At 41.9% G+C, this 13,585-nt stretch overlaps 1 protein-coding gene across 1 annotated transcript in view; it reads right to left on the bottom strand.

Annotated features, from left to right (window-relative positions):
- fstl5 (follistatin-like 5) overlaps positions 1–13,585 on the bottom strand; it is a 228,696-nt gene that overhangs the window by 29,597 nt on the left and 185,514 nt on the right. The window contains exons 11-12 of the mRNA XM_080465684.1: positions 5,405–5,431; positions 5,073–5,191 (exon numbers count right to left, since the gene is read on the bottom strand). Coding sequence (XP_080321810.1) covers positions 5,073–5,191; positions 5,405–5,431 — 146 coding nt within the window. The remainder of the gene's footprint in view (positions 1–5,072; positions 5,192–5,404; positions 5,432–13,585) is intronic.

The raw sequence follows: 13,585 nt of genomic DNA, 5'->3' as shown, positions 1-13,585 counted from the left end.
TTGCACTGTTCATATTCTAACGTTATAAAAAGGATCATCATGTATATTCATCCTGAGTGACACTTTTCTTTTCTCCCACTGTAACAGGACCATTCTGGGTTTGGTACCTTTCTGTTTGCATGTTCTCCCTGAGCCTGTGGACTTTCTGCAGCGGCTACAGCCTCCTTACACATACATCGTATATAGAATATCTAATCTAATTTCTCATAGTGTTACATTTCAGGATTTCCAATTGTGTAAGTGGGACGTGTTACTCTCAGATTGAAAACCTGTCCGAGCTGTGACCTATTTTTATTCCCAGTGTCAGTTGTAATTTGACACCAGCCCCACGAACCATTGTGAGAAAATAAACTGATAGAATGGAAGCTTGTGAGTTCAGTCTCTACAAATACCATATAAGTGTTTTATAGGAGAGATCTGTATTGATTTCAATTTGATTTCAATCAATATCAGATAACCTGGAAAGAATCTTTAATCAGGTTACTGGATTACATGATATCACGTTTATAACAAACTACATTTCAACAAAAGACCACCGCATGTGCACCATGTTTATGAGAGGTTTAGGTAGTTTGTCTGTGACGCACATTCACAGAAAGGTTGATATTCAGTTTTTTTTACAAAATGAAAGTAATTCCTGGTCCTACTATATAACAGTGATTTTTCCTCTCTGTCACAGGTGAGGCCTCTGCGGTGGGCTGGATAATGGATCGGCTGTGTGATTACAGTAAACAAATCAATCAACGCTGCTCCGCGACGGCAGAACGTGAGCGGAACGTGGGAACGGGCCTTATGCGTTCTCTCGGCGATCCGCAGAGACAGAACCGCGGCTCTCGCCGTGATTGATATCCTAATCCAAACACGCCTCTCCGAGGAGCGCTCGGCTGATTGTTGTGCTGCTTTATGTTTAGCGGCCGTCCAATCAGCACGCGGCTCCCAGATGTGAGGAAAACGCGCCTTGTTCCGGGACACATGTAAATCTAACCGGTGTCTAACCGCTTTGAATGCTGCGCTGCTCGGAGGCTTCCGTGGTGAACAGGACCACGTGTGACGGGCCGGGGGCTGAAGAATCCACCCGGAGCTGGAAACGGTTCCACAGCAAATCAACACAAACTGCAACGGACCGCCGGGTCCACCGGGCGTCGGTTTCAGGAGGAAGCAATGCTGAAAACGCACTGATCAATTTGTTTGTAATCACGGAGGGAGAAACGAGTGAGTGTCGTCCTGAGCTCGTCACTCTAAACCTCTTCCAGCTCATTTATATTCACACAAACCTTTTTATTTCTCACTGTTTGGCTCTTTCTCCAACTAAATATCTACTTTACATCACAGTGCAGGGAACTCCACTCCATACATCACAATGTACTGAAATATAGCCGGTACGGGCTTGTTTAGCAGTGAACACAACGTATTCAGGAGGTTATTACAGTTAAAGAGTCCGTACGTACAAAAATATGTGTTTGTATCAGAACATCAGATTTTACCATAAACTGGACCTCTTTGTGTGCATCAGTGAATGAAACTGAAGGACAAATGTTAAGTCTGGTTTATAATTTTCTTTAAGAGAGTGAAAGTAAAACAGCAGTTCAAACCAAACTGTTCTCCTGGTTTTAACATTTATTATATTCTTATCCAACATTTCACTGAGATTTTAGAATTTATCTCATACAGATTAAACTTTGTTGTCATTCTTATCAACAGAGTATAAAAGATCAAAATACAGATATATGCTGCAGCTTTGGTAGTTATTTCCTCAAAACGCCACACAGTAAAAACAGTAAGACGCACCGAATAGTGAAACAAATATATTAAGATTCTACTTTTATGTTTCATTTTATATTTTCAATTTATTATTTTGTCTAATAACACCTAATATGTAAATTAAAATAATGTAGACCAGGGGTGTCAAACATAAAGCCCAGTGGACAAAACCGGGATGCAATAGGCTCCATTCCGCCAAACCACCAAGAAAATTATACAAATTTCTAAGAAAACATTTCTTTAAAACAAATTTCTTTAGAGTAGCGACAAACGACACTGAGACCCGAGCTGAGAAATCAGTGATGCTGCTGTGAAAACTACCTGGTTGTTATCAAACAGAGTCAAAGCCGCGCTGTCAGGGGGAGTTTGTAAAAACACCCAGAATGCAACAGCAACAGAAGTTTTTATGACATTTAACTTGATTTTGCAACAGAGGGTTTCAGTAAAAGTGACTTTTGTTGAGATTGGAGTCATATTCTGTCGTAATTGTTCTGTTTTATTGATTTTTTTGAAATCTCAACATTTTGATGGCGTATACTCTGCATGACAACAAAAACAGACTTTAAACTTTAAACTCAAAGAATATCATGGGACTATTTTATGTGTCCGGCCCCCTCCAGGTGACTTTGGGCTGATCGCGGCATCGAAACTAAAATGTTCGACGCCCAGTTCAACAATCAAACACCTGAAAGTTTGGGGATTTAGTAAAACTTAAGACGTCTTCAACACAGTATTCTATTTTTATGACGCTATCATCTTCAATTCTTGTAATAAGATTTAATTCTTGACTCAATGTGAGGAGTTTTATGAGGTAATGTCACTCTCAGGGGACTTTTCCGGTCCTCTGTGAACTTTTTATCTCTTCAGGATTTCTGTGAAAAACTTCCCTGAATTTACTGCGACGAGACCGCCGCTCAGTTCCAGGTCCATTAATTTGAGAAGTCGGAGAGAAAGAAGACGGCACTACATTTCCTTTTGAAGCCGTCAGAGTCGGAGTGAGACGGAGACGTGGCGATTCATCACCAGGTGCTGGAGGACGTATAGATCCACGTTCACATCACAGCTCCACTCATGACACGCCGGCTCGCGGCTCGAAAACCTACTGCGGCAGACAAACTCCTCATGCTTCACTGCTTGTGCGCCAAGATCCCAGAGGTTTAATATAGGGTCAGGTTCCACCTACAAACACATCACCTGCCGTAAACACACACACAGATTTTCACCTCAGGACAGAGGCTGTGTGGTTTTTAATTTATGTTTGACAAAAGACAATCTCATTTATGTTTCTGTTTTATTGTGATTTTCTCTGACAAGATGTTTTCCAGCAGTGTCGCAAGTAGACAGCAGGAATAAATCATTATAGTTTCTAAACTCCAACATTTGCATATTGATTCAGAAATCATACCGAAGACCATTTAGAAAAGCCTCTTAGACTATTATCCTTAAAGTAGAAATATTAATGTGCCAGAATACTTGAGGCGATATTGATCTGGTAACACACACAAAAGGAAGCTGATTTGAAACAGGAAGAGCTCATTTGGCGAACAGTTATCAAGTTTACCGTCACGGATACTGAATATGGTGCTTGTGTTCCAAATACCTTGAGTTTCTGCTAATGAATTTACGTAAAATCTCCTTTAGGATTGAAAAGATTTTACTATTTGTGTATTTTGTGATTGTGTCTGCAAAGGAGGTTTAAATCAGCTCTGATTTTAACCGATCCTGTTGTGGTGAGAAACATTTCCTCAGATCTTCCTGTTGGTGTTAATGTTTTATCAACTGACTTTAAGTTTTGTTTATATATATGTATATATATATATATACATATATATGTTTTCAAGTGAAAATGCAAAACTTTCATTGTTTTGGGTGTCTGTTTACACGACAACGGTGCTCAAACTCACTGGAAACCTTTAGAAACTGGATAATAACAATGATAATAATAATAATAATAATAATAATAATAATAATAATAATAATAATAATAATAATAATAATAATAATAATAATTATACTTTAGCACTTTACATTAGTAAATCTCAAAGTGCTAAAAACAATATGAGCGAAAGCAACAATATAAAAAAATGATTAGAATCAAATATAAAACACTGTGGCTCCCACAGTGGACCTTATTGAAAACGCTCCGTCTCGGTGGAAACGGGCAATATGCCACTTTTCCGAAATGCTGCTCCTCCTCATGCGCATCATGGCCGTAGTTTTATTTTGAAAGTCAACGTAATAACAATTCAGCTTGGTCCAATAGAATGTCTGTGTTGTCCCATTGTTAATGTTTATAGTGTATTGTTCTTTATGTGCATGCGTGTGGTTTCATTACAAATCAACCAACAGCGTCAACTAGTGGCCCAGCATGTTAACTACATTGTCACCGTCGCCAACGAATGCAGGAGGAAGGTTAGGTTTTTGTCAGCATGTATTTATTTATTCATTGGTTTGTATGTATTTGACCAACTTTTTACAAAAACTATCAACCAGAATTGCATGAAATCTTCAAGGATGATTTGTCATCATCAAGGACCACTCCATTAGATTCTGTGACGTTAACGACTAACCGTTTCAGAATTATTCCCAAAAAACTATGAAAACAATTTCCCATACAAAGCAGATGAGAGAGACACCTCATGGAGGAGATCAAAGGAGATCAGCGTCTGTTGCCATGGAGATGCTCCCTGCTCAGTGTTTCACACAGTGATGTAGCTACCTGACAGGCTAGTTAGCATTGATATGAGCTAACAGCTAACATGCTAGCAATGCTAACTCAGTTCCGCAAACAAGTGCGGTGTTGGCGAAGGTGTGCGCTCTACCGAGTGTAGCTCTACTTTTCAGTGTGTCTTCCATTAGCATATTGTTTTCAGTACATTGCACAAATGATACATCTTCACGTTGCCGCGTAAACAAGGTCAGTTTAAGATATTTTCCTGTCTGTTGCTTTTCTATTATTTTGATTTCACTTCCTGACAGATCATCGTCATAGAGTGTAATATTTATTTATTTTTGCCAAATTCAGATAAATTTATTGTAAAGAGCTGCTTCACCCGAATGTATCCCCAAACTTAATCTTAATCCAGTTACAGGTAAGAGGAGCTTGTGAAGTTTCCTTGTTGGTAAAAAGTTCAAACTGTCTGACTGCGAGGGCCGTGACCCCCGACTGCTCCCCGGCCTCGTCATATCCACAGTTAAGGAATGATAAAAAATAAAATGATTAACATTCAGAGAAATTATTTCCCCAGTGAAGTTGCTAAATTATACCAGTAAAGAAAACCCCAGAGATTTGTGTTGTGTGTGTTTCTCACCTGCAGTGCGAGCAGCTTTTCACTGGGCTTGATGTGTCGTTGGATCTCACAGGCCACCGGCTGGATGACTTTAATCCCGTCCTCATAGAACACATAGAACATGTTCCCGATGCCAAGACCTGCAGGAGAGGAACAACCGGCTCGGTTACAAACCAGAAAATTGTCTCGCGGTGTGAACGTTCAGGGCAGAAATAAGCCTTCAACATTGTTATCTACTTTCCGAGCATCAAATCATTTAATCCTTCTCATCACAGTTCAGTAACCCTATTACAGGAATTCAATTAACTCGGTTTAATGAATGTTGTAGAGGAGCAGCGGCGGTCTAGACGTACCTTCTTCGCGCCACAAAATGTTTGCCACTGTGAGGGAGAGGGAGAGAGAGGGAGAGAGAGGGAGAGAGAGAGAGAGAGAGAGAGAGGGAGGAAAGCACAGGTGAAAATAAATGCAGGAATCAATAGAGTCCCTTTGTGGGAACTAAGAGCCAAACACTCACTCCTGTTGAGGCGAAGAGGAAAGCAGAACACATGAAAGTTTTATGGACGTCGTCTCTCTGACACCAACAAACAATCGATGGAGCCTCTCTGCTTGGAAATAATTTGATACCAAACACCGGAAAATAGAATGCAGTCAACAACAAGCACGGTAAAAACACTTTATAGATGCAGACGGAGGTAAGATAAGGAGTAAGAGCGTAAACGTCAGATCCCCCCTCCCCCCGCCCCCCCAATGATCCCAGATGATCATCACAAGTCATTAGAAAGGATTAATGTGCTCCTTCTTCGGCGCCACAGCCAGTTTTGGCTCCTACAACAGGTAATTTCTCATTAAATTCACTTAGAGGTGACTAACGACGTGAAATGTGGGATGAAAGCCACCGAACACCCCGAGTGGCTTTAACACGGAACCTGAAGCGTTCCGGAGCAGCCGGCGGATACTTTCAGCCCTTTTAGGACCGAAGAGGTGAGAACATTTGGAGCCATGATGTCGTTACTCTTCATGCAAATATGAGCGTAAATTCCCCCGCTCAATCATTTTTATCCTCACACCAGCATCACTCTCCTCTCACTCCACACACTTTTTAACTGTGACCTTCTCTCATTGTTCGGCCGTCCCTCGCTCTGCTCCCTTTTCCCGCTCCATCTTCCATTTTCAGGCATTTTCCGTCTACAAACCAATCTCCAGCCCAATTCACGTCCGATTCTAATCTCGCCTCCATTGCGACGCTCATTCCCGCTCGGCTGGACGGATGTGGAGGACGAGAAGAGGGGGAGAGACAAAGCCCAGTCGACACCGCCGTGCCGTTAGTCAGCCTTAATCTCTCAGAAGTGCTTTGTCAAGTGATTCCTGCGCAGCCTTGCATGGCTTTCAGCTCATTAAAAGTTACACAAAAGGAGCTCGGCCTCTGGAATGAGGAATCCAGGCGGAAGAAAAGGAAAACAATACAATTTACTTGAGTTCTGCCAAAAAAAAAAAAAAAAAAGGCAAATAGAGAAAATGGGGAAGAGGCGGCGAGATGAGTTCTGGTGCGCCCCGGTTTTTTCCAATAGCCCACAGTATTGATGCTATTCATCACTGGGCAGAAGGACTGGGGCTGCTCTGTGCATGCAAGGGCTCCATACATCAACTTCATCATCCATATAACAAAACAAGCCGGCTGCCACTGTAGGCGGTGAGTTCACTCTTTCTGGCCGTAATAACTATGTTTCCACTGGGGCGCAGGCATCGGGGACGTCGCACTCACCAGCCAGTCTGGACGCTGCACTTCCTTCCTGTCAGCAAGGTTACATAAATTCAATTTGTTTACAAGAGCTGGCTGCTACGCCAGCGAGTCAAACAGCCTGTAGTGTTCAGCGACGGCGTGGCGGCGTGGCGACGTGGCGGCGTGGCAACGCGGCGGCGTGGGGCAGACCTGCACATTCATCATATGAGGCAAAGTAATTTGGTCGCAGGGGAAACAAATGCAGAATCTAACTTGGGACGACTGCTTGTGGTGTGCAGACGTTTGCAAACGTTTCCTTGAAATTGTACCAGAAGTCATAAACCTCCAGTCTATGATGTAATAATGAGCAGAAACAGGTTTGGTGTTGACAAACTGAGGCTCCGGTTACAAAACGGTCCAAGTGAAAACGCATCGTTGTTGTGTTTTCTTTTCAGAAACGTTTCGTGTTTCACACAGCAACGATGACAGAATGATGTTTGTTTGTAAACTTTTCCAAGAAGATTTCAGGAGGTCCTGGCGACTCCAGGCCGGATGATGGCGACGCCTCAGGACTCTTTGATTCTTTTCACCCGAACATCGTCACAACTTTGCCTGGTGTCTGATCCTGATACAACTTTTTTTTTTTTTAACGCTCTCTTTCTCTACAACCTTTCGTGCAGCCTCAAACATTCTCTTTTCAATTTTCTCTGCATTGATTTTTCCATAAAGCAGGTGTGGAACAGGTTCACCCGTTTAGTTTTTTTTGTAATCACAATCGGGCTTTTGTTAAGATTCGCTGTTTTTCCAATCTGCTGTGAGCAATGGGGTTTTCTGGAAGGAATTATGGGATGTTTGGGGAAATAAACAAAGGATATTAACAATGATAGTTCTAACTTTCACATGCAATGGGAATGAGTAGGATCCATTTTAATAATCACTATTTGAAAATGATAACACGGTATTTTTAAATAAAACTTTATAAAAAAACACCTTAAAAAACACATTAAGCAGATCTGATGGCTCGACCCTCCACATTAGGTCCATTAAGAGAAAATTAACTGTCAAAAAGAAAAGCCACAGAAAGAAATGTGACATCCTGAGATCTCACAGCTCTGACAGCAAGTTTTCGTCAGGCTTTGCCTCCGTGGCGGCACAATGAATACTGATGTATTAACATTATTTCCAGTCCGTCTCATCTCTGCACTACAAACAGTCACGAGTCACCTGGAGATCAAAAGCCCGCCGAGACAAAAGCACCAAGTCTCACCTTTTATATTTAACCCATACAATCATCAGTCTCCAAAGTGTTTTAGATTCCTTCCCCTTTCTAATCGTCCTCTGCCTCTGCAGCTCGCCGCTGAATATATTGAGCTGCATCATCGAAGGCTAACTTCAACAGCGACTCCCCAGCAGAACTATTTAAAGTTGGGTTGAGTGAGGAAGCTTTCAGAATAACAGGTCTGACTACACTTGAATTAGAGTCGGGAGCCAGCGGAGAACTGAAGGCTGTATCGTCTCTTTAGGAAGAAAAGTATTCAAAAGATTAAATCCTTGGAGAAAAATCCCTGAGATTCAAGAAAAATAAATAAATAAAATAAAATACAAGTTACCCGAAAAAACTAAAAACTAAAACATTCAAACTTAAGAAATAAAACTCTCCTCAAGCGTTTGTGCTTCATCAGACAAACTGCAGACGTGAGCACACACACACACACACACACACACACACACACACACACACACACACACACACACACACACACACACACACACACACACACACACACACACACACACACACACACACACACACACACACACACACACACACACACACACACACAAACACACACACACACACACACAAACACACACACACACACCTAAACCCCTCGGCGGTTTGTGTTTTGTGTCTTTGTATCACTGAATAATGGTATAGTAATCATTTCACTGTCTGAATAACGAAGGTAGATTTATCATTAATAAGCCACAACATGAATAATTGATTTCCAAACAGTACAGCTCACTCTGACTAAAGTCAACCGATCGCTGCCATCGCTGTCTGACGGGGGGAAACTTGACGGCATCCGAGCCCGGTGATGTTGACGGATTAGATGTCGGCCTGAAATGTCCTTCACCAGGTCGTCACCTTTTCCTCTCACCCCCATGAGGACAGCCTGTCATGGCCGCACTGGCTGGGCGGCGATCTGGGAGGCGCAGGAGGTGACCTGCAGGATGTGACCAGCAGGATGTGACCAGCAGGATGTGACCTGCAGGATGTGACCAGCAGGATGTGACCAGTAGGATGTGACCTGCAGGATGTGACCAGCAGGATGTGACCAGTAGGATGTGACCAGCAGGATGTGACCAGAGGGATGTGACCAGTAGGATGTGCCCAGAGGGATGTGACCAGTAGGATGTGACCAGTGGGATGTGACCAGTAGGATGTGACCAGTGGGATGTGACCAGCAGGATGTGACCAGCAGGATGTGACCAGTGGGATGTGACCAGCAGGATGTGCCCAGAGGGATGTGACCAGTAGGATGTGACCAGTGGGATGTGACCAGTAGGATGTGACCAGTGGGATGTGACCAGCAGGATGTGACCAGCAGGATGTGACCAGTGGGATGTGACCAGCAGGATGTGACCAGCAGGATGTGACCAGTAGGATGTGCGAGACGTGTGAGATTTGCTCTCTTGGTTACCGACCCGTTCACACCAGGTAACCTTTAGGATTTTAGACATTTCGACGCGTCTCCGTCTTGGCCATGTGTTTCAGCCTCGCAGGCGTCGATGGCTGTACGAAGCACGATGCTCAGGTTTAAACGCAGCTTGATGTTTGTACTGAGTTCAGTTGAGTGTAACTGCTGTGAAACTGCAGCCGCCACCTTTCTAATCCATCAGATTTATGACAGTTTCTAAGTTTAATGTAATCATTGACTATAATCACCATGGACCATTTGGAAGTGGTGCTCTTGCTTTGTCCTTTGCACTGATTACGTATTCAGGAAGATCATTACTATTACATTAGTCCTCGGCAGAATCACCAGAAATATTCATAAGCCGTCATGTTGTAACTGGAGCTTAAAGGCATTTAAACTTTCCACTGGATTTACAATATTCATCTGGCAGAGCCTTCAGCCTGGAGCTCTGCTGCCACTGCGCCTGTTTGAGCTGCTTGTTGCTGACAGCGTGTCCGACCCTGTGTGAAAGCCCGCCGCAACGGGGAGGAACTCCTCTGATGGAAACATGGCCGCTATATTGGCACGAGTCGATGTCCCGTGAGAGGACGTGGAGCCGACAGCACGGCGGCGCAGAGTGAAGAGAGTTCTGTGAAGACGCTTGTCGGGCCCGAACGATTTCAGGGCTTTGTTCCAACCAATCACTTCACCAGAGGATTCCGATGATTAGATCTTCCTCTCCGTCTGTAACTGTGAAATCAAGCGCCGCCTCGTTTGATTGCAACAAAAGTCTACAAACGATCGAGAAAGTGGGAAAGCGGTGGAATGAAGACGACGGGGTGTGGAAGGCAGCAGCGGCGGGAAAAGGAAGATAATTAGAGGGTTGATTAAAGGGCATTTTTTTTAATCAACTAATATTTCATTTTGAAGTGAAGATTCACCTGCTGGCAGGTTTTCAAACTGTTTTTAACATCAGGATCATCAGTAACAAGCTGAAATGCTTTACAGTATCTTCATTCTTAAAAGGTTTCACTGATTCGTTTCACACAGTCGACAACGATCCAGAGGAATGAAGTGGTTAGCACTCCAGAGCCTCCTGGCTGGAGGTTTGGTATGAAGGCTGACGGAGGTGGAGTTTGCATGTTCTCTCATGTCGGTCTGTCTCTGTTCGTCTGGTGAAGCTTTTGTTTGCTTTTGTAAAGAAATCCCAGAATGCAGAGAACAATCGGCTGTAAACATTACGTTTAGAAAATTAAGTCCGTTTCCATAGAAATGGCAGCTACACTGAAAACAATGTAGTTAGCATGTTGGGCCACTAGTTGGTGCTGTTATTTGTTTTTGTAATGAAACCACACACACACATACAGCAGAAAAAATACGATATGAACATTAACACAGGGAGAACACGGACATTTTAGTAGACAGACCACCAAGTTGGATTGTTATTATGGTGACTGTCACAATAAAACTACCAGGTTGGATTCTTATTATGGTGACTGTCACAATAAAATTACCAGGGTGGATTGTTATTAGGGTGGGAGTCATGACACCACAGAGGAAATGTTGTTCTTATTATTGTCCATCCACTGAGCATGTGCAGAACTACTGTAATGCACATATGCAGAAGGAGTATTTCAGAAAAGATTTCTCCATGGAGTCAGAGTGTTATTAAAAAGTTGTATTTACCCTAACCCTCTGAATACTGTTGTTCTGTCAACGGTCCGACAAAATGCTACAAAGGTTTTGCATTTTCACTTGAAAACATTAAATATCATGTTGGATAGCAGAATTGTTCCAAAGCTGAGCACACATCGATCATTACACAACTTGTATGAACCATTCATCCATCTTCAGTCTGTCCAGTTGTTACAAAACAATATATTTAGGTGGACAATCGAAAACAGGATGTGCAAATTTGTCTTTATTTTTTCAAGCTAACTTTGACAAATGAGTCAAAATTATTCCAATAAAATAAGGCGAGTGATTAAACCTTACACAACCTCCAGAGCAACGGATGAGAGCTGAACCTCACTGTGATGAAATCAGTCTGCTCTTCATCTTCTCCTCGTTCTGCAGCAACTTAACGCCAAACAGTCATAAAAAAACAACTTTAACAACTCCGTCTGAAGTGACTCCAGATGAAATGATGGTCTGAGCACTCAGTGAGGAAACTCTGCAGGTTAAATACACAGTAATTCTCAGTCGAGCACACTACAGTTTCCTCGTTACTGCCGGAGTATTCAAAGGTCATTTATTAAATAATGAACTTTAATGTGAGACAAAAAGGAATGAAGCTGAGAAATAGACTATGAAGCAAAGTTCTAATAACAAACGCACAGATCCGAGAAACGTCCACAGCAGAACACTTTAACGGCTGATAAACTGATGAGGAATGAAGTCCTCTATTTGTTTACTGTTACGAGAGAAGTACTTAGGAGAGTATTTATTTGTGAGTTATTATTATTGGTGTATTTCAATGCATAGTTTGTCTCAAGTAAAGAATGAAAAGTTACTGTCAGTTTTGAGCCATTTCAACAAACACGTCATGTATTATTAGCAATAATAAAACATTTAAAGTGTCAAATGGTGGAAAGTAGTTACAGTTACTCACATTACTCTAGTTCTGTATTTTCAATTACTCGAGCATGTAATTACACTCATGCCAGATACAATTCACAGCATGAACTCTACTACAAGAGACCTTTAAAATGACTGTATTTAAGATAACTTTTTGGAAACGGCTCCCAAGGTGGAACTTTTCAAAAACGCTCTGTCTCTGTAGAAACGGGTGAAAACGCTACGTTCCTTCACTCCTCTGGTTAAAACACATTCGTGGCATTTAGACTTTATTCTAGCCTGTTATTGCTGTGAGCAGGGGTGAAAGTAATAAATTACAAATACCCAGTAGACAGTTAGAAGTTTTAGGTAGGCTTGTCGCAATAATCAATAAATCAATAAATCAATAAATCAATAAATCAATAAATCAATAAATCAATAAATCAATAAATCAATAAATCAATAAATCAATTAATTGCACAATAATTAATAATGAGCTGGATCAGTTTGCCAGGCTGGATAATGTTTCATTTACCAAAGACGTCACTGTGAGCGGCGCTCATTCTGGTGTTAGTGAGCGGCGCTCACAGTTTAATGTTGTTTTAGAGAGTTGCCAGATTTCTGAGCCTTCCAGTGGAAACCTGGTAAGGCTCAATGTGAACGGGCCTTAACATGTCGGGGGAAAACAGCCAATCTGGCAACAGCAGCCACCAGAGTGGCTCCGCCGCCTACGTCATCAAAATGTGAAGCATCACGACAAAAACAAATAGAAGACAGCAGCTCTACCTCAGACTCTGTCTCCACCATTAATACTTTATCTTCGTATGGTTACCGTACTTTCCGGACGACAAGCCGCTACTTCTTTTTTTTTTCTTTTTTTACATGCTTTGAACGGTGGATGACTTTTTAAGGGTTACCAAGCGTCATGCTGCTGATACTGGGTGATGCGTTCAGGTGCATCACGTAACTCCAAAACTCGCAGCAACATATTGAAAAAAAGAATCATGAGCTAGTTCATTTTTGGAACTATGAATTTAGAACTTTAGAACACTGCCTGTCAATCACTCTCGTGTGGGGAGGCGGGGCACCTGGCACACCTGAGTGCAGCATGAGAGCCCGTGAGGAGGAGAGAGAGAGAGAGTGAGAGAGAGAGAGAGAGAGAGAGAGAGAGAGAGAGAGAGAGAGAGAGAGAGAGAGGCTGTTTTGATTCTTTATTTTGGATATTTACAATCTCTTTTTTCATAATACAATTCCAATTTTAAATATTCTTGAGAAATAAAAGTTTATTTATCTTTAAAAGGGTATACTTGCAATATTATACCATTATTAATATATTAGTGGAAAAATGGTATCAATCCGGCAATATTATTGTATATTGCAATAATTTCTGGGCCAATTTATCGTCCAGCAGAATTTGTTATCGTGACAGGCCTAGTTTTAGGTAGTTGAATGTTTTACAAGTATGTACTTCTACTCTCACGTTGATTCTTCATAGGTTTATTAGTTATGTCTACTTGGAAAAAAGTGCTTTGAACATATATATTTTTATAAAGGAAGCAGTTCAAAAGCAACTTTCA

Source organism: Lipophrys pholis (assembly GCF_963383615.2).
Source record: "Lipophrys pholis genome assembly, chromosome: 6".
Taxonomy (NCBI): domain Eukaryota; kingdom Metazoa; phylum Chordata; class Actinopteri; order Blenniiformes; family Blenniidae; genus Lipophrys; species Lipophrys pholis.
Note: the sequence above shows the minus strand (reverse complement) of the source record. Positions and strands in the feature narration are given on the sequence as shown.